This window comes from Oncorhynchus mykiss, chromosome 16 (genome assembly GCF_057628025.1).
Source record: "Oncorhynchus mykiss isolate SJ-2025 chromosome 16, ASM5762802v1, whole genome shotgun sequence".
NCBI classification, from domain to species: Eukaryota; Metazoa; Chordata; class Actinopteri; order Salmoniformes; family Salmonidae; genus Oncorhynchus; species Oncorhynchus mykiss.
Window position 1 is genome coordinate 20,784,815 of NC_143037.1, and position 21,767 is coordinate 20,806,581.

Consider the following 21,767-nt stretch of genomic DNA (forward strand, 5'->3'; position numbering starts at 1 on the left):
ACAACACAGATATCCTATATAAATCAGTTTTATAAAGTATGTAATTACATGCCTGACAATGCCATTGTGTTCCTTCCTAGTCTCGAAAACCCAACCCTAGGCAACACAGTGACTAGGGTCTGGTTTGATGGACTCTTTTGGCATTGAGGAACTACGTCACTTCCTAGGTCCGCTTGAATAAAATACAAAATATTTGCTAGCGAGATGGAGATCAAGAGGCTGGTTTGCATTAACTAGCTAAACGAGAACCACTGCAAATGTTTTCCCCCCCAAACTATGGTTTTGAATCACAACATTCTGAAATGTCTGCCTCGTGATTTTTTGGTTGAGTATTTTTTACACTTATTGACAAAGGCAGTGACATAGTACCTCTATCATTGAAACCAGACCCTAGTTCCTTCAATTGGAATGACAACCACAATGGAGTGTGCCAATACAGAAAACAATGGTACACCCAAGCTGTACATAACAATGCGGAATTCAACCCAAGAAAGGGCCAGGATTGAAAACCATGTCCCCAGTCTGTACCTCAGCAGCGATGTCCATATGCACTACAAAGTGTTTGGCAGGACTGGGTCTGAAGAGCAGGTAGAGGTAGCGTCCTGTCAGCCCCAGGGACTGAGTGCTGGTCTTGGGCAGAAGGATGTAATTGCTGGCTGGAATGGACCCCCGGATCCGAAACACTGAACACATCAGTGTTTTGTCCTGTCAAAATGTCATAATGAAAAGTCACAATTATAAGCAAACTGAAGACCTGGGGTGAATCTCAAAAGTAGTTTCTGATTCCTCATTTCCATCTGACATGAGCAGGGGCATTGGATGAGAAGGTCTAAAGGGGGTCAACCTCAGAGCTTCTCCTCACTTCTCTGATATTTTGAGGAGGGGAGAGAGTGGGCACAAGGTATTGAGTACCTTTGACATGATTGCCACCCCAGGTTGCCTCCTCTCTCCAATGCTGGGTTGGGTAATAAGAGTGATTTGTTAAGGTATAAGAGTAGTGTTGCCTACCATATAGGTTGTCACATCTCCCTCTCTTGAGGTCTTCTTCCACTCTTCAACTCTCATGTGTTTGAAGATGTTAACATAGGGGTGTTGCCACACTGTCAGGCACAATAAACATTGAAGGGCACTAGTTATAAATAGTGTAAATGCATTTAACGTTAGCTAGTTGGAATAGTTGTCATAATTCATTACTCTATTTTTAACTAGCAGTGAAATACGTTAGCTGGTAACCTGCAGTGATATGCAAATAAACCCTTTACCTCTCGACGTCATTGTAGCAATATGTCAGGGAGTCCTTTCAAGTTACTTAGCTAACGTTAAGTTAGCTAACGTTAGCTAACTAGTAAGTGAATTCACCTGTTGATATCTGGCAAAATATGTACTATAATGCTGTACCGGATAGCCACTGTGGCTTTGCTGTGCTATCAACTCGACCTTTGGTAACAAAGGTACCATCAACATTTAACGTGCTTTACGAAAGAAGTACCTATCTTGTCTCACTCCATATTTTCCTTTTAAATTGTGGAAGCAAGGTTTTTTATGTTCTTCGCCATGTAAACAACAGATTTTGGCATGACAATCTGTACTCTCCCGCTACAATCGCCGCCGTTTCCAACGGTAATACGTAGTCACGTCTTTGCGTCCCACGGTGCCTCTGGGAGCGGTAGTTCAGGACCATAGAGAGCAATAGTAATGGCGTCTTTTTGTTGGCATTAACGCCACCATGGCTCGTTGTGCAAATTAATGTGGTTTTGTGGTAAACACAGGTTTATGAGATCTTATACGTGTTGCTCTATGTGGTAATCTTCATCAACTAACATTCCATTTTGGGAACACAAATGCACAAACACAAATGCACACGAATGCTCCATAATTCATAAAGGTAATGTTAACTGACTGATATATCATAGAACAAAACATACACTACATATACAAAAGTATGTGGACACCCCTTCAAATTAGTGGATTTGTCTATGTCAGCCACACCCGTTGCTGACGGGTGTATAAAATCGAGCACACATCCACAAAATCGCCATTGACAAACATTGGCGGCAGTAGAATGCCCTTACTGATGAGCTGAGTGACTTTCAACGTGGCACTGTCATAGGCTGCCACCTTTCCAACAAGTCAGTTCTTAAAATTTCTACCCTGATTGAACTGCCCCTGTCAACTGTAAGTGAAGTGCAAATGTCTAGGTACCGCCGAGAGCTGAAGTGCGTAGTGCTTAAAAATGGTCTGTCCTCAGTTGCAACACTCACTACCGAGTTCCAAACTGCCTCTGGAAGCAACGTCAGCACTGAACTGTTTGACGGAAGCTTAATTAAATGGGTTTCCATGGCCTAGCAGCCACACAAAAACCTAAGATCACCATGCCCAATGCCAAGTGTCGGCTGGAGTGGTGTAAAGCTCACCGCCATTGGACTCTGGAGCAGTGGAAATGCGTTCTCTGGATTGATGAATCACACTTCACCATCTGGCAGTCCGACGGACGAATCTGGGTTTGGCGGATGCCAGGAGAACAATACCTGCCCACATGCACAGTGCCAAATGTAAAGTTTGGCGGAGGAGGAATAATGGTCTGTGGCTGTTTTTCATCGTTCGGGCTAGGCCCCTTAGTTCCAGTGAAGGGAATCTTAAGTCTACAGCATACAATGACATTCTAGACGATTCTGTGCTTCCAAATTTGTGGCAACAGTTTTGGAAAGGCCCTTTCCTCTTTCAGCATGACAATTCCTACATGCATAAAGCAAGGTCCATACAGAATTGGTTTTGTTGAGATAGTGTGGAAGAACTTGACTGGCCTGCACAGAGCCCTGACCTCAACCCCATCGAACACCTTTGGGATGAATTGGAATGCTGACTGAGAGCCAGGTCTAATTACCCGAAGTCAGTGCCCGACCTCCCTAATGCTCTTGTGGCTGAATGGAAGCAAGTTCCCGCAGCAATGTTCCAACATCTAGTGGAAAGTCTTCCCAGAAGAGTGCAGGGCGGACCAACTCCATATTAATGCCCATGATTTTGGAATGAGATGTTCGACAAGCAGGTGTCCACATACTATTGGTCATGTAGTGTATAAGATCTCCGAAGCCTGTGTCCCAAAACCCCATTCTTTCCCCATTAATTTCCCCCATAGGAATGGTTGAGCCAGAGAGTATGAGGCAAAACAACAGGTTTTACTCTGCCCAAAATCTGTCCACAGAAATAAGCCCACGAAGTGAGGATTTTTTATATGGAGGTCAATGAGATAAGAGTATCAAATTTGGTCAACAATAAAAAAGTATTGCTAATTTGCTAAATGGGCTTATTTGACCAAATAGAAGTTTGGTTAGGTTAGGAATGCACTGATATAGGTGGACTCAAGTGGCATTTCGGCAACTTAGAAAAAATAACTTGATATTGGAGTTTGTTGTCATGGAGATAAACTCATTATGGATAAAACCCATTTTAGCATGGACATTGCCATTGAGGGCTTCCACCATTTTAAAGTAGTCAACTGGGTGGGGATTCCTATGAGTTGGGAGCAATCAGCCAATGAAGAAGAAAATGTTCTTCTTTAAAACAGCGATAGCCTCAATGGCGATGCCTATGCTTTCACAGGCGCTATAATGGCACAGATACAAAGATGAGTCCTTTATCTATTTCTATGGCCTGTTGTTCACGCACGTTTCTGCTCTCTCATTGGAAAGAATGGTCCCACCTGATCTCACCTCTTCCCGCCTGCCTTCCATCTTTGAGGACATATATTTCCATTGTTAGAACGGTCACTTGACTATCTTGTCAATAAAATAGACAATCTTTGGCTGAACAACCAGAGGTAACTAATTTCCGTTTTTTAGGACTACAACAGCTTGTTGAGCTTTATTGGTCAGGATAGGTCATGGGCGCATTAATCTGCCCAGGCGTTGCTGACACATGACAGATCTTAAAACGCCTGGAACGGTATTTTACATTTCAGAAAACCACATCGTTTGTTCTATCAATCTGTCAGTTGATGAACCAGTCGATGACGTGGCCTGCAACCATTGGATGATGAATGCAGCATCTGAGCAGGGGAGCCCGACCCATGTCTTGAGTTGGATAAGGATAATTTTAAGCATAAATTCCACACTAAACATGATATGGTAAAAGGTCATGTTAAATTGCGTAAAGCGACTGATGCATTCAGGGTTCACATACGCATCACTGACACAAACGTGTTTTTGAGTTATCCACCCTATGGACTCCAGAAAGACAACAGCAGGAAAAGTATGATTTTTTTATGTCATATTTCATTTTATCTATTGACATTTCAAAAGTCTTGTAGCGATAAGCTTCACTCATCTCGAATACAAAATGACTACTTGAGACACAATCACTAGTGAACGTCTACACACCCCTTGCACAGCCTTCCCATTTTGTGCCTTAAAATGAAATCTAAAAAGGGAATAAATGAGGGGGGTTTTGCCCCCTAACGATCTACACAACGTACTCCGCATTTTCAAAGCGAGAGAAAAAATACATACATTTTTCCAAATTCATCAAAAATGAAGATGTTTTGATTGCATATGTCTTCACACCCCAGAGTTAATACTTAGTGGAAGGAGCCTTTGGCAGCCATTAGAGCTGTGAACAATTTTGAATAACATTCTACCAACTTTTATTTTAAACTATTGTGGTGGCAGCATCATGTTATGGGTATGCTTGTCACCGGCAGAGACTGGGGTGTTTTGTTAGGATCAAAATAAATATGAAGGGAGTAAAACCCAGCTAAAATGTTAGAGGAAAACCCACCTTAGTCTTCTGAAAACCTAACCCTGGGAGAGTTTTATTTTTCAATTACACAAATGTTAATGCCAAACATACCAGAATGGCTTTCCAAGAGGTGCTGAGTGTTCCTGCGTGGTCCAGGCCAGAAGGTTTATATATTACTGTCCATCAATTAACCTTAATTAACAGAGCTTGAGCAATATTGACAAAAACAATGTATACTGAGTATACACAACATTAAGAACACCTGCTCTTCCCATGACATAGACTGACCAGGTGAATCCAGCTGACAGTTATGATCCCTTATTGATGTCACTTGTTAAATCCACGGCAGTATAGATGAAGGAGAGGAGACAGGTTAAATAAGGTTTTTTTTAGCCTTGAGACAATTGAGACATGGATTGTGTATGTATGTCATTCAGAGGTTGAATGGGCAAGACAAAATATTTACAGTAAGTGCCTTTGAACATGGTATGGTAGTTGGTGCCAGGCGCACCGTTTTGTGTCAAAAACTGCAATGCTGCTGGGTTTTTCATGCTCAACAGTTTCCCGTGTGTATCAAGAATGGTCTACCAGCCAAAGGACTACCAGCCAAAGGACATCCAGCCGACTTGACACAACTGTGGGAAGCATTGGAGTCAACATGGGCCAGCATCTCTATGAAACGTTTTTGACACCTTGTAGAGTCCATGCCCTGACAAATTGAGGCTGTTCTGAGGGAAAAAGGGGGGGTGCAACTCAATATTAGGAAGGTGTTCCTAATGTTTGGTAAACTCAGTGTATGTTGCCCTAAGAGTTGTGCAAATGTAACAGTCTTTGCTTCCGTCCCTCTCCTTGCTCCAACCTGGGCTCATACCAGGGATCCTCTGAAACGATCAACAACTGCCTCCCATGAAGCATAGTTAACTATCGCTACACAAAAGCCACGGCCCTTGCAGAGCAAGTGAAACAACTACTTCAAAGTCTCAGAACAAGTGATGTCACAGATTGAAATGCTACTATCTAGCTAGCCATTTGGCACACCGGTTAGATCTTATTTAAAATGATTCCCAGCTGTAACTCTGGGGTGTGAACACAAATGTAATTTAGACATGTTCTTTTTTCTTGTGGAACATTTTCCATCATTTTCTTTCACTTTGAAAATGTGGAGTAGGTCATGTAGATTTGTATTTATTGAATCCCTTTTTAGATGTAATTTTAAGGCATGGGGGGAGTTGGATGTGCAGACTTTCACTAGGCACTGTACCACTCATCATTTGGAAATACATTCAAATACTGTACATTAACAGAGTGACACACAAATAATATCTTACTTAAAGGCCCAGTGCAGTCAAATTTCAGTTTTCCCTGTGTTTTGTATCATAGTGTACAACAGCTGATGAAAATAACACTGTAAAAGTGTGAAAAATGTGACCAGTGTAACTTTCTGATAGTTGCCCGTTGAAAATACAATTTACACAGGACCTTCTAATCTGCAGGTTTTGCATGGGCGGAGTTGTCTTGCATGATGACATCCCCAGGCAGTATAAGTTGATAAACCAATAACAAAAAAAGTGTCAAACCTCTCTGCCAACAGCTAGTTTTCAAGTTACATTAGGCACCCCCAATTAGACCCCTCACTCAGACCACTCCTAGACAGACCTCTGAAACTTCTTGCTTGCGAAACAATTATTTTTGTCATTTTGTTTTACATTTTAATTTCAAACTATTACACTACGGTACTTAATTGTTACCCAGAAATGATTTGATATTAGATAAAAATGGCTGCATTTGGGCCTTTAATCTGAATAAATATTTACAACATGTGGAGGTAACTCAATTGGGTCGTTTAAGTGAATGAGGAATGACACCTGCATAGATGGACTAGACCCCGTGGTCTCATTAGGAGTTAGGTGTGTGCAGTCTGTACTCTTCTCTAGGGTTGCCGTTGTGGTACGACAATGCAGTTGAGCGAGAGTCTCAGGTGTCATGGAGGTGTTCCGAGCATGCTGTCTTGAACTTTGAGCCTGCGGAGATGGAGGACTATCAGGCTGGACTCCTGTTGGTGGTGGTGTAGAAGCTCCATTGTTCTCTGGAACTGTGGCGATGGAGAATGGTTCTACTCTTGTCTCGGTTAGTCACTGTCCACAGCACACCACCTCCACCTCCATCCTACAGCTTCGCAGTTTCTTCGCAAGCTCTGTCTTCACCTGCAACCAACAGAGGAAAAAACATTCTTCCCTCCCTTCAACTGAAATGTGTGAGTTTGTCCTTGCTGGTCACTGATGCACAGTCTACTATTCTTCATACAATTCTACTCCCTCAGTAAATGATAGCCTGTCTTTTTGCAAAACCAATTTTTAATCAAAGGATGTTGAATTGATGCATTTTTCCTACTCAGGAAGGGCGATTGCAGAGCAAAAGAGGACATCTGCAACTATACTGTACATGAGAATGGAAGAAGCTACCTGCCCCGAGGTCCACGAGGGGGCTAAAGGGGGCTTTGGCGCAAAAGATTATCTGTATCTCCGTTGCGCTGTGTCAGCACAATGGACAGGGAACGCCGTGGTGTGTGTAGGGCGGCTATGAGAAGTCACTGGGTGGTAAGGTATGACTCCTTTTGGTTTCCATAAAAAGCAGGCAGAAATGCATGCGTTCCTAAAGCACAGAAGTAAGACTCGAGGACTGCAAGGTTGCTGAGGGCAGTGACAGACCCCGGCTTTAAGTTTACAGCCAGCATGTGGTGCACAGAATCCTCAGTCTTCTCCCTCCTCCAAACAAATTACTCCAGGCAAAAGCAACGGATCTTTACACTAGAGTCAAAGTGGTCCACAGTGTATTGGAGTGTGTCAAGAAGCTGTGGGGCGACAGTGAGTTCGAAGCCATTTAGGCACAGTGCAGTGCCAGTGGCACTAATGCACCACCACCAGCGCCAAGCAAACAACGATGTTACAGTATATAAGTACAAACCTCCAGGCCTACATGATGGCCAATACAGTAGGACAGCAGAACTGAGGAGAAGAGACTGAGTGGAAAACACCGTTCTTCAGCACGTTGGATACCGTCATTGGTGAAACGTCAGAACTGGTGAAGGCCCTGTGTGCCTTTGACCCAGAGAGCCATGACTTTCTAAATGAGTTAAAAGGCGAATCCACTGCAAGATCTAAGCAAAACAGATTTGGTGGAAGCTGAGTTCAGTGCGGTTTGCTAGGTTTTTCTGACTGAAATCGCCCGTTCTGGCTAAAAATGAGAACAAATCGACCCCACTTGATATTCTGCAACGATTCTCTGGGCCTCTTTCCGCTATGCCGACCATGCTTACTACACTGAAACATGGACTGACTTTTTGGGCGTCCAATCAGAACAGAACAAACACGCTACACCCGAGGAAAGCTCAACTAATCCAACTGGCATTTGAGGGGGATCTCACAAGAAGATTTCAAGGAATGATCGATTGATCGATTATTCAGGAAATTCCACAGAGCATCAAGGAAGCTGCAACCCTTTTGAAAACGTAAGATTGTTTCAATCTAGCTGGTTGGTTTTGATCAAAATCTTGCTTTAGGGTTTAGGGCGCTGTCCATGGTGTTGATGGAGCGCAGCGAGATGTCGTGGCATCGAACCTGTCACTTCTTGGTCAAAAGCAATTCTTGAACTTTTATGTTTACTGTGGTGTAGCGTAATGCAAGCTGAATTCCATATAATTCCAATGTAAGAACCCAATGACGCCCCTGGGTATAGCTACATATCAGTATGTTTCATCATAGAAATAGATAACCAGAATCAAATTGAGCCTTTCTTCATAGCCTATTGGTTTTCGCGGCTGTAAATGGAACTGTACGTATTGGAAACGTGATTATGGTAGGCTGGCATTGCTTAATTGATTATGTGGGTCGAATTTGATTCACAGAAGTGTATTCACAACCTGTTGCCATATCACAACCTGTTGCTGAACTCATGAGCGAGCAGTATGCTTTTCCATGTTTGAAGCTGGCCTGTATATGCCTATTTGTTTGGCAAGACAGCTGTGCATGGCTGCGTCTCACTGTAGTAGGCTGTAGGCTATGTTTTGGTTATTTGGGTCTCCATTCGCCTTTTGTTTACTGTGTTTGTTCCTTGTTAATGTAACTAGCCTAAATATAGATTGTGTCATGGCTTTATCGATCTGACATTTTGCTTTATTAAGCCTACTACTTGGTTCCGCTGTTTTGTTCTGGTCGCATTCATTCCTTCATTCATTCGTTCGCATTCGCAGTTGTGTCGTATTCTAAGCCAAACTGTTATTCAGTATTTATGTTTGCACGCATGAATAACTAGGCTACTACTATTTTGGTAAGACAACTGTGTGTATCACTGCATTCACATAGGCTGCTTGTAATAGATGAATTTCCCTATCTATCTTGTAGCCAATATTCATTACCAAAACGGGCTAGCTGTATGGTATGGTCCATTGTGCTGATAAAGCGCAGCAGAGATTTCAGATTTCAAAAGCACTCAATGATCTTGGAGTCTCAGCATTTGAACGTTATGTTTATTGTGGAACAGCGTGATTATATCAGCAGAATTCAATATCATTCCAATGCAAGGACACCCCCAAAAATATAGCCCCCTCGCCGATTTCAACTGCCCCTTTAGTCACTTTATCCTGGGGCCGGGTCTGAAGCTACAGCACATTAGAATGAACAAGTCTGACGTTCAAAAGGCATTAGTCTAATAATAGTAGTTGCCCGTTCCTAAAGTAATTCAGAATGTCATTAACATTTCTTTCAGGCACTAGCGAACCTGTCAGATACTTGTGACCCATCTGACTTCACATCACACCATAACCCAGACCGTTTACAGCAATTGTCACAGATAATCGAGGTAGCCAAATGAGTCTTCAATCAGGGATGTGCAGTTGGCAGTAAGTGTGTGCGTTACAGCTTATATAGGAAAGGATGGGGCACCTCAGGGGGAGCATGTGATGAGTTTGATGGATGGAAAACAATAGAAAAACATAGAACATAACGGAAAAAACACAATAGAATCTTACAAACCTCTTTGTTACAGTAGCAGTACAGCACAGCCACCAGAAATCCCTATAGAGACACAACGCTTGGGTTAAAACAAAACACTGATAGGCTTCACTTGCTAAGTAATAATGCAAGGCTATGGTTTGTTGACCTGGGTAATCTGGTTTCAGGTTCCTCACCTGAAATGAGTTGAGGAAGAGCGTGAAGAAGACCTTGATGTAGCGCAGGATGCCAGTGGTCTGCTCATCAGTGGCGAAGATGAAGATGACCTCATGGATGCCAAATAGAGGGATGAGGGTCAAGGTCGCCTTGGCCAAGCTATCAGGAGATAGGACATAGGGAGGAAATTTGTCTCACTGTCTCAACTAATTTTCCACATGTCTTGCCCTCTTTCTTTTAATCTGCCCCTTTATCTTTCCTCCTCTCTCTGTCACCAACTATCAAATTGGATGCCACATCGGTAAAGGAAGAGGCCTGTGTGTAATATCATTATATCAGACTCTTGTCCTTCTTCCTTACCGAAGCTTGTAGTCAGGATAGCCATTCTGATTGTTGGCACGTAGTTTGGATAGAATCACCTTCAAAATCTTCATGAAAATCAATAAGTTGATCTGTTGACAGTAGCATTTGCAAGCTTTCAAAAACAAACACACACACACACAGCCATGTATGACAAGTAGGCTATAAATATGCAGACCAACACAATGCACACAGACAGGCACGCAAATACACACACACACACACACACACACACACACACACACACACACACACACACACACAATAATGTACATAATAACAGAGCCAATAGCCGCCCTCACCAGTGACGCAAACAGAATGGGGAACCGTATTATCCACCAGTAGCTCATATTTTCATTAACAGCCCAGCACCTGAGGGTACCACATTGGGACATTCATTGTTTACGTCTGTCTCTAAATCAATGCAAACAACAGGCCGTGCAGTGTTCACTGATTGAGGTGACACATGGACACCCACTCACTCTTTGTTTTCTCTCAATAGCTTGGCCAACATCCAAGGAAGGACAAATAAAAGAGGGGTTCCTGACAAAGAAAGACATTGAGCATTAATAAGACACAGTGGGTATAAAAGGCAGAAGTGGTATTTTGGATGTAGACAAAGGATACGTTACTCACCCCAGCCGAGGCAGATATAAGGCAAGTACTTGTTGTTCTCAATTAATACGGAGGCGATGAGCACCGAATACAGGTAGATGGCCTCTCCAAAGAACCAGTAGTGATTGGCTAGAACACAATACTGCATCACCACCTGGGCCATCCTGCAGCCAATGGCAGCCTTGAAATAAAGATGGTAAAGATGGTGATTACTATAAAGGTCAATCAGTGATGACATTTCAAAAACAACTAGTCTCCACAGATCATGTCACCATATTCAAGGGTATTCAAGTGTTTGCAGACTTGAAGGAATAAATATGATAGGAACAAGCAATGTGGTAGCTCCAACTACACTGCTCACAACCCACCTTGTGACTCAGCATTTCTCCCAGGTCGGCCTGTCTCATGATCTCCCGGCCCCAGTGACGCTCCAGCATGGTGTCCTTGACGATCACCGACACGGCTCGCAGGATGAAAGACACAAACAGGTTTGCGTGGATGTAGTTGCGGGTGCAGTGAAGCTTCCTGATAGGGAACAATAGAGGCAGATGGCCAAGAAGTATTACTACCAAAAAAATACCATCAATGTCATGTTGTGTCTTGTTTCTGTCCTTTCCCTTCACCCTGTCTCCCTCTGCTGGTCGTTATTAGGTTACCTTTTCTCCCCCTCTTTCCCCCAGCTGTTCCTTGTCTCCTCCTAACTACCTCGTCACCCCTTTTCCCACCTGTTCCCTTTTTCCCTCTGATTAGTCCTCTATATCTCTCTCTGTTTTTGTTTCTGTCTTTGTCGGATTCTTGTTTGTGTTGTTCATGCCTGAACCAGACTATCGTCATGTTTGCTGCAACCTTGTCCTGTCCTGTCGGAATCTGCCGGTCCATCTGAGCCTACGTTTGTTTTGTTATTAAAGAAGCTCTGTTTACGTTAAGTCGCTTTTGGGTCCTCATTCACGCATCGTAACAGAAGAATCCGACCAAGAATGGACCCAGCGACTTCGGATCCTCTCCACTCAGCCGTCGAGATCCAGGGAGCGATGCTAGGCAGACACGAGCAGGAATTGTCTGCTGCTCGACATGCCGTTGAGACCCTGGCCACCCAAGTCTCCAACCTCACAGAACAGGTTCACCATCTCCGCCTCGATCCACCGGCCACTTCCAGGGCTTTCGAATCTCCGGAGCCCAGAATCAATAACCCGCCGTGTTACTCTGGGGAGCCCACTGAATGCCGCTCGTTCCTCACCCAGTGTGATATTGTGTTTTCTCTCCAGCCCAACACTTACTCCAGGAGCACTGCTCGTGTCGCCTACGTCATATCTCTCCTTATTGGACGGGCTCGTGAGTGGGGCACGGCAATCTGGGAGGCAAGGGCTGAGTGTACTAACCAGTATCAGGACTTTAAGGAGGAGATGATACGGGTTTTTGATCGATCTGTTTTTGGGGAGGAGGCTTCCAGGGTCCTGTCCTCCCTATGTCAAGGTAATCGATCCATAACAGACTACTCTATTGAGTTTCGCACTCTTGCTGCCTCCAGTGGCTGGAACGAGCCGGCTTTGCTCGCTCGTTTTCTGGAGGGTCTCCGCGCAGAGGTAAAGGATGAGATTCTCTCCCGGGAGGTTCCTTCCAGCGTGGATTCCTTGATTGAACTCACTATTCGCATTGAGCGACGGGTTGATCTTCGTCACCGAGCTCGTGGAAAGGAGCTCGCGTTCTCCGTTGCCCCCCTCTCCGCATCACTACCATCTTCCTCTGCCGGCTCGGGTGCTGAGCCTATGCAGCTGGGAGGTATCCGCATCTCGACTAAGGAGAGGGAACGGAGAATCACCAACCGCCTCTGTCTCTATTGCGGTTCTGCTGGTCATTTTGTCACTTCATGTCCAGTAAAAGCCAGAGCTCATCAGTAAGCGGAGGGCTACTGGTGAGCGCTACTACTCCTGTCTCTCCTTCAAGATCCTGCACTACCTTGTCGGTCCATCTACGCTGGACCGGTTCGTCAGCTTCCTGCAGTGCCTTAATAGACTCTGGGGCGGAGGGCTGTTTTATGGACGAGACCTGGGCTCGGGAACATGACATTCCTCTCAGACAGTTAAGGGAGTCCACGGCCTTGTTCGCCCTGGATGGTAGTCCTCTCCCCAGGATTCAGCGTGAGACGCTACCTTTAACCCTCACTGTTTCTGGTAATCATAGCGAAACCATTTCTTTTTTAATTTTTCGTTCACCTTTTACACCTGTTGTTTTGGGCCATCCCTGGCTAGTTTGTCATAATCCTTCCATTAATTGGTCTAGTAATTCTATCCTCTCCTGGAACGTCTCTTGTCATGTGAAATGTTTAATGTCTGCTATCCCTCCTGTTTCCTCTGTCTCTTCTTCACAGGAGGAGCCTGGTGATTTGACAGGGGTGCCGGAGGAATATCACGATCTGCGCACAGTGTTCAGTCGGTCCAGGGCCACCTCTCTTCCTCCACACCGGTCGTATGATTGTAGTATTGATCTCCTTCCGGGAACCACTCCCCCCCGGGGTAGACTATACTCTCTGTCGGCTCCCGAACGTAAGGCTCTCGAAGATTATTTGTCTGTAGCTCTTGCCGCCGGTACCATAGTCCCCTCCTCCTCTCCCGCCGGAGCGGGGTTTTTTTTTGTTAAGAAGAAGGACGGGTCCCTGCGCCCCTGCATAGATTATCGAGGGCTGAATGACATAACAGTGAAGAATCGTTATCCGCTTCCTCTTATGTCTTCAGCCTTCGAGATCCTGCAGGGAGCCAGGTTTTTCACTAAGTTGGACCTTCGTAACGCTTACCATCTCGTGCGCATCAGGGAGGGGGACGAGTGGAAGACAGCGTTTAACACTCCGTTAGGGCACTTTGAATACCGGGTTCTTCCTTTCGGCCTCGCTAACGCTCCAGCTGTCTTTCAGGCATTAGTCAATGATGTCCTGAGAGACATGCTGAACATCTTTGTTTTCGTTTACCTTGACGATATCCTGATTTTTTTTCACCGTCACTCCAGATTCATGTTCAGCACGTTCGACGTGTCCTCCAGCGCCTTTTAGAGAATTGTCTTTTTGTGAAGGCTGAGAAGTGCTCTTTTCATGCCTCCTCCGTCACATTTCTCGGTTCTGTTATTTCCGCTGAAGGCATTAAGATGGATCCCGCTAAGGTCCAAGCTGTCATTGATTGGCCCGTCCCTAGGTCACGCGTCGAGCTGCAGCGCTTTCTCGGCTTCGCGAACTTCTATCGTCGTTTCATCCGTAATTTCGGTCAGGTGGCAGCCCCTCTCACAGCCCTTACTTCTGTCAAGACGTGCTTTAAGTGGTCCGTTTCCGCCCAGGGAGCTTTTGATCTCCTCAAGAATCGTTTTACATCCGCACCTATCCTTGTTACACCTGACGTCACTAGACAGTTCGTTGTCGAGGTTGACGCGTCAGAGGTGGGCGTGGGAGCCATTCTTTCTCAGCGCTCCCTCTCTGACGACAAGGTCCACCCTTGCGCGTATTTTTCTCATCGCCTGTCGCAGTCGGAACGTAACTATGATGTGGGAAACCGCGAACTGCTCGCCATCCGCTTAGCCCTAGGCGAATGGCGACAGTGGTTGGAGGGGGCGACCGTTCCTTTTGTCGTTTGGACTGACCATAGGAACCTTGAGTACATCCGTTCTGCCAAACGACTTAATGCGCGTCAGGCGCGCTGGGCGCTGTTTTTCGCTCGTTTCGAGTTCGTGATTTCTTATCGTCCGGGCTCTAAGAACACCAAGCCTGATGCTTTATCTCGTCTCTTCAGTTCTTCAGTAGCCTCCACTGACCCCGAGGGGATTCTCCCTGAGGGGCGTGTTGTCGGGTTGACTGTCTGGGGAATTGAGAGGCAGGTAAAGCAAGCACTCACTCAAACTCCGTCGCCGCGCGCTTGTCCTAGGAACCTTCTTTTCGTTCCCGTTCCTACTCGTCTGGCCGTTCTTCAGTGGGCTCACTCTGCCAAGTTAGCCGGCCACCCTGGCGTTCGGGGTACGCTTGCTTCCATTCGCCAGCGTTTTTGGTGGCCCACCCGGGAGCATGACACGCGTCGCTTCGTGGCTGCTTGTTCGGTCTGCGCGCAGACTAAGTCCGGTAACTCCCCTCCTGCCGGCCGTCTCAGGCCGCTTCCCATTCCCTCTCGACCGTGGTCTCACATCGCCTTAGATTTTGTCACCGGACTGCCTTCGTCAGCGGGGAAGACTGTTATTCTTACGGTTGTCGACAGGTTCTCTAAGGCGGCTCATTTTATTCCCCTTGCTAAGCTTCCTTCTGCTAAAGAGACGGCACAAATCATCATCGAGAATGTTTTCAGAATTCATGGCCTTCCGTCAGACGTCGTTTCGGACAGAGGTCCGCAATTCACGTCTCAATTTTGGAGGGAGTTTTGCCGTTTGATTGGGGCTTCCGTCAGTCTCTCTTCCGGCTTTCACCCCCAGTCTAACGGTCAAGCAGAACGGGCCAATCAGACTATTGGTCGCATCTTACGCAGTCTTTCTTTTCGCAACCCTGCGTCTTGGTCAGAACAGCTCCCCTGGGCAGAATACGCCCACAACTCGCTTCCTTCGTCTGCGACCGGGCTATCTCCTTTTCAGAGTAGCCTCGGGTACCAGCCTCCGCTGTTCTCATCTCAGTTCGCCGAGTCCAGCGTTCCCTCCGCTCAGGCTTTTGTCCAACGTTGCGAGCGCACCTGGAAGAGGGTCAGGTCTGCACTTTGCCGTTATAGGGCGCAGACTGTGAGGGCTGCTAATAAGCGTAGAACTAAGAGTCCTAGATATTGTCGCGGTCAGAGAGTTTGGCTCTCCACTCAGAACCTTCCCCTTAAGACCGCTTCTCGCAAGTTGACCCCGCGGTTCATTGGTCCGTTCCGTATTTCTCAGATCATTAATCCTGTCGCAGTTCGACTTCTTCTTCCGCGATATCTTCGTCGCGTCCACCCGGTCTTCCATGTCTCCTGTATCAAGCCCGTTCTTCGCGCCCCCGCTCGTCTCCCCCCCCCCCCCCCCCATCCTTGTCGAGGGCGCACCCATCTACAGGGTCCGTAGGATTTTGGACATGCGTCCTCGGGGCCGTGGTCATCAGTACCTAGTAGATTGGGAGGGGTACGGTCCTGAGGAGAGGAGTTGGGTTCCCTCTCGGGACGTGCTGGACCGTGCGCTGATCGAGGATTTCCTCCGTTGCCGCCAGGTTTCCTCCTCGAGTGCGCCAGGAGGCGCTCGGTGAGTGGGGGGGTACTGTCATGTTGTGTCTTGTTTCTGTCCTTTCCCTTCACCCTGTCTCCCTCTGCTGGTCGTTATTAGGTTACCTTTTCTCCCCCTCTTTCCCCCAGCTGTTCCTTGTCTCCTAACTACCTCGTCACCCCTTTTCCCACCTGTTCCCTTTTTCCCTCTGATTAGTCCTCTATATCTCTCTCTGTTTTTGTTTCTGTCTTTGTCGGATTCTTGTTTGTGTTGTTCATGCCTGAACCAGACTATCGTCATGTTTGCTGCAACCTTGTCCTGTCCTGTCGGAATCTGCCGGTCCATCTGAGCCTACGTTTGTTTTGTTATTAAAGAAGCTCTGTTTACGTTAAGTCGCTTTTGGGTCCTCATTCACGCATCGTAACAATCAAAGAATACTACCCAGAAATCTTCTCAATATGTTCTTATGTTTAGTCACACTCACAAACCTTCCCATACAGTTACTTCTCTAGGGTTGCTTTTCCAATGCTCATCCAAAGCATCCTTTTGGGCTTTCTGTGGTAAATATGACTTTGATGTAAGTGCTTGATTACTGGAGTAGAGATGAGTGAAGTGGACCAGTGTTTCTATTTGAAGAGTGGTGGCGAACAGAAGGACAATTGTACCTGATACTCAGTAGAATGATGAGCGCTGAGACCAGGGTGAAGAGGGACAGGGTGTAGCCAACCGTGTAAAGCATCCTGAAGCTCACCATCAACTGCTTGAACCACAGCTGTGGAAAAAACAATGCAGAGCGGCGTTACCATGGAAACTCATGTCAGAAGAGATTATGTTAAGTAGGACTTTATATACACATCTTGTCACTGACAAAGACGGAAACAATTTTTTTTTTTTAAAGCGTTGGCCGTTCCCAAATCGCTTCCTAGCCTTTCCCCTTAGCCTTAATCCATTAATGTTTGCAGATCTGTAAGGTGGAAATGCCATCATTACACTGCTCATACCTACAATATCCAGACCCTTCAGATCTTACAAACATTGAAGGCTTTGCGTTAAGGGACTGCATACGTTTACAGTAGCACAGCCCTCCAAATGACGGAACAGAAGGCTGATTTACCTGAAAAGCTCAGGGGCACAGTGCTCATTAACACCTACAAGTAAAAAACAATAGTGTTTTTGCCAGGTACCTCCTGAGATGTGATTTCCTGTTCCTCTTCACACTGAGACATGTCCCTCCAGACTTCCCCGTCCTCCTCCTCCACCCAGTGGCCATCAGAGCCACACCGCCGACGCACCACACCCTGAGACACTGGACATCCCGCAGACATGTCCAGTGTTTGCGCACATACGCACACATGCACGTGCGCGCACACACACAAACATAAACACACATTGAGTGCACAGACAAAAATATTTTTCCACAGAAACACGCATACAGCTTGTGCCCACACACACCCACACACTATTCTGAAAGCAACACGTACAAACAATGTTTCCGAATTGGCATAATTATTGGAGCTGTGTCTGAGAGTAGGCGTGCTAAAATAGGATCAGTTTTGCCATTTAGATCTGTTGGGTTCTGAGAATATGAAATGTTACTTATTCATGTCACTGATGGAGTGCTCAGGTTGAGGGTCTACAACAGAAGTTAAGGGTTATAAGAGGAAGGTATACAGTGGGTGCAACTAAGCTTGGAATGTATTGAGTGCAGGGAAGTGATTACATGTGGCAGGCATTGAGAAGGGGAGACGGTGGAGAGATTAGAAACTAACAAATGCCACTAAGGGAGAGAGGGTAATGTATAATGTTTACATTATGTACGGATATGTTATTGTTAGTCATTAGGGATCTCCTGGGAGGAGAAGAGACACAGTCTGGTATCAATAACCATGACAAACTTGAGTTGGGGAGGAGTGAGCACTTTGGGGTAGAGGTCAGGTCAGATGAAGTGAGGAAGAACAGATATCACTATGGTTCTGTCTAGCAACAGGGTGACAGGGTTGGCTGTTTGGTTGTGGAGGAGGAGACTCAGCCTAGGGGAAAGGGTTAAATATCAGTGCTTGTGTGAAATGTTTTTCTGTCTGAATTACAGCTGAATTACAGCTGTACCCTTTGGGAAGAATTAAAATTGGTTAAGCTTCTCTAGTGTTCGTGAGTAATTTACTCTGAAAAATAAGAACCTAACAGATCATAATGAATATGATTATTAGAACAGCACAGCTACCTTTATATGTTTTATGAATAGGTCAATATATTTTGGGGTATTATTCTGTGACATCATATCACAATTCAATAGATTACCATCGACAATACAATGTAGATACATTATTATTATTTTTTTTTAATTCAGTCACCTTTGTCAAACCAGGGCAGGTAGGAGGGACAGGACACATTGACCACCGACCCAGGAGGACCATCAGGCCAGCAGGCGTAGCGGTCAAACGTCCTGTTACAGAACAAGCCTGGCAGACAGAGAAAGAACATGACCACGAGCGTTCCATTTGTAGCCTGGTCCTCCAGACTGGCCAAAATAGTGTGTGCAGTGTTTAGAATGCCTTTACGAGGCAATTCTATCTGACCAAGGATAGGCAACTACAACTAGCTGCACTTCAATGTAAACTTACAGCGCATTTCGAAAGTATTCAGACCCCTTGACTTTTCCACATTTTGTTACATTACAGCCGTATTCTAAAATTGATGAAAACAAATAAAAAATTCTCATCCATTTACACACAATACCCCGTAAAATGTTTTTGGGGGATTTCTTTTGCAAATGTATAAAAAATGAAAAACTGAAATATCACATTTACACACTAAGTATTCAGACCCTTTACTCAGTACTTTGTTGAAGCACCTTTGGCAGCAATTACAGACTAAAATCTTCTTGGATATGGCGCTACAAGCTTGACACACCTGTATTTGGGGAGCTTCTCCCATTTTTCTCTGCAGATCCTCTCAACGCTCTGTAAGGTTGGATGGGAAGCATTGCTGCACAGCTGTTTTCAGGTCTCTTCAGAGATGTTAGATTGGGTTCAAGTCCGGGGTCTGGCTGTGCCACTCAAGGACATTCAGAGCCTTGTCCCGAAGCCACTCTTGCGTCGTCTTAGCTCTGTGCTTAAGGTCGTTGTCCAGTGGAAGGTGAACCTTTGCCCCAGTCGGAGTTTGCATTAATGTTAGAGTGATTATAGGGACAAAAGTGCTGAATACCAGGCAGTTAGCAAGTTTGGTAGGCTACTAATGACCATGAGCAGCATCAGAGCTTGGAGAAGCCTAATTACCGTGACTAAACGGTCACATGGAATTTGACTGCTTTCATGACTCGTGACCGCTGGTGTGGCAGTAATATGGTCATCGCAACAGCCCTAGGTGGACTCTAATCAAGTTGTAGAAACATCTCAAGGATGACCAATGGAAACAGGATGCACCTGAGCTCAATTTCGAGTCTCATAGCAAAGGGTCTGAATACTTATGTTAATAAGGTATTTCATTTTTACATTTGTAATAAATGTTTACAAAAAAAATTAAACCTGTTTTTGCTTTGTCATTGTGGGGTATTGTGTGTATATTGATGAGGGAAAAAATGTTTTAATCCATTTTAGAATAAGGCTGTAACAAAGTTATGTGAAAAAAGTACAAGGGTCTGAATACTTTCCGAATGCACTGTATATGTCTATCAAGGGTACTCTGGGCAAAATTCAGTTGGTTGTACAGTAATCCAAAAAGGTTGGAAACTACTGTTCTACCAGAAGCCTTCATAATATAAAACAACAACAACAAAATATGCCAATGGAACCAATCCTATTTTATCCTTAATTAGTCTTGCTTGCCAGACTTATGGCACTCTACTCCCAGGTGTGTGAGAGACTGTGGGAAGTTTACCAAGGAACCACTTCTAAATGCCAAATCTATTTGAGTTGAGTTGTGTTCTTACCTTGAGGAAATGGCTCATAGTCAATCATCTTCACACATTCATCTTTGTAGTGGATCCACCTCATGTAGGTCTCCTCCAGGACTTTCCCACCGACCATCTCCACCTGGAAGAGGAAACAAAAAAAAACATTCATGGAATAGCCTTCTTCTCTTTTGCCATCTAGTGGGATTTCAAAAACATGATTGAATGAATGAATGAATGAATGAAAGGTTTCATTGGAGGGGCAGCTAAAAATGTATTGCTCTGTACGACAGGAGCTACGTTCTGTCTCACCACAGTCCAACCATTAAACAATAGGTGTTTCCTGTGTACAGACTCAGCTCACTGTACACTGTACACTCACTGTACTCTACAGTGTCCAACAGTTATAAGCGGCTCTTGATAGCACTTTGGCTATTATGGTGTGTCACGCTCAACAACACTCACGACTGTATGGTTCTGCTCAAAACAACACAACATTTGCATGTAACAGATACAGTCTCAATACAGTATTTTGTTCATATCTCACCTTTAGCATCTTCAGCAGAAGTAGGCAGGTCAGGGCCATGCTTCCCATGGTACAACTCATCTCTGTTCGGGGGATGAGCGCTCTCTGTGAGGTCAAGAACACTTTTTTTAGGAACTCAGTCGGGTTCTCAACTTACTGTTGAGCGTTAAAATAGTAGAATACACCAGGTGCAATTTCAAAATTTGGTTGTGCGTCAGCAGTTTTCCTCTTGCTATGTCAGTCACTGACAGTCACTCAATTAGTCCTTCAGTAAAACATTTTTGATTGGTTAGTCTACCCAGGTATCAAAACTTGTAGGATACAACAATGAATAATGTTCAACTAACACATACCATTGTAATGGAGGGGGACACCTTGGGCAGGGGGACATTATTTAGCATGATAGGCCCCCCCAACAAAATTGTGCCTGAGGGCCTCAAAAGCCTATAGCATATATTCTGACCCATAAACGGATCAGTGTCAGCCTTCAATCATCACAGATGGTTTGTAGCACACTTTGAGAAACCTTATTATACTTTATTATAAATAGGAATGAGTCATCCTCCTTCATATGCTCTGCAAATATGGCCATTCATCAATCTATCATTCAAAGAGGGAAAGCTCTAAACAAACAGAGCAAGATATCCACTTACCCCACTTAGGAGAACATTAGGAGAACATTATATCCTAGGGCAATAATTACCCCTGCACACCTTTGAAACACTTGTTTAATCCCAAACTGATGTACCATATGATGAGGTTTTTTTTCACACTAAAGCGCATCATTCTGGGAGGGAGTAAGAGGGGAAGAAACAGAGAGAACAGCAGCAGTGGGTATTGTTACACATTCCAGTCTGTGCTAGTGAAACAGTCCTGCAGCTTAGCATCTGCTTCATCGGACCACTTCCATATTGGGCGCATCACTGGTACTTCCTGTTTGAGTTTTGGCTTGCAAGCAGGAATCAGGAGGACAGAGTTATGGTCAGATTTGCTAAATGGAGGGTGAGGGAGAGCTTTGTATGCATTTGTATGTGTGGAGTAAAAGGGATTTAGAGTTTTTTTGCCACTAGTTGCTCAGGTGACATGCTGGTAGAAATGAGTTAAGACGGATTTCAGTTTCCCTGCATTAAAATCACCAGCTACTAGGAACGCAACCTCTAGATGAGCATTTTCTTGTTTTCTTATATCCCTATACAGACAGCTATAATAGACAGCTATGAAAAATATAGATAAAAATCTCTTGGTAAATAGTATGCTCTACAGCTTATCATGAGTTATTCTAACTCAGGCTAGCAGAACC

General features: G+C 45.0%; 2 protein-coding genes across 5 annotated transcripts in view; both read right to left on the reverse strand.

Moving 5' to 3' along the window:
• Window positions 1-1,659, reverse strand: part of wdr90 (WD repeat domain 90) — a 58,911-nt gene extending 57,252 nt beyond the window's left edge. For all 4 annotated transcript variants that reach the window (XR_016487169.1, XR_016487170.1, XM_036946479.2 and 1 more), the window contains exons 1-3: window positions 1,263-1,659; window positions 1,009-1,100; window positions 529-705 (exon numbers count right to left, since the gene is read on the reverse strand). Coding sequence is in view for 2 of the 4 variants with exons in the window: in XM_036946479.2 (XP_036802374.2) it covers window positions 529-705; window positions 1,009-1,100; window positions 1,263-1,275 (282 nt within the window). In the remaining 2 variants the exon portion in view is untranslated. The remainder of the gene's footprint in view (window positions 1-528; window positions 706-1,008; window positions 1,101-1,262) is intronic.
• A 4,851-nt stretch (window positions 1,660-6,510) lies between these two features.
• On the reverse strand, window positions 6,511-20,548 carry LOC110491613 (glucagon receptor-like). The gene is made up of 13 exons (XM_021565184.3): window positions 20,489-20,548; window positions 19,981-20,083; window positions 18,404-18,511; window positions 17,237-17,358; window positions 16,718-16,824; window positions 11,243-11,399; window positions 10,896-11,055; window positions 10,742-10,802; window positions 10,562-10,631; window positions 10,260-10,351; window positions 9,920-10,058; window positions 9,765-9,806; window positions 6,511-6,938 (listed from the first exon to the last, which is right to left on the reverse strand). The coding sequence occupies exons 1-13, from the start codon at window positions 20,546-20,548 to the stop codon at window positions 6,867-6,869; spliced, it is 1,293 nt and encodes a 430-aa protein (XP_021420859.3). The 3' UTR covers window positions 6,511-6,866.
• Between the last annotated feature and the right edge of the window lie 1,219 nt (window positions 20,549-21,767).

Excerpts from the sequence above, each read along its gene's own strand:
- LOC110491613 (XM_021565184.3), bottom strand. The coding sequence starts at position 20,548 with ATGAGTTGTACCATGGGAAGCATGGCCCTGACCTGCCTACTTCTGCTG. Across the intron at positions 17,359-18,403 it reads CCTGCCCTGGTTTGACAAAG|TGTCTCAGGGTGTGGTGCGT; the intron begins GTGACTGAATTA and ends CGGGATGTCCAG. Across the intron at positions 11,056-11,242 it reads GAGAAATGCTGAGTCACAAG|GCTGCCATTGGCTGCAGGAT; the intron begins GTGGGTTGTGAG and ends CTTTATTTCAAG.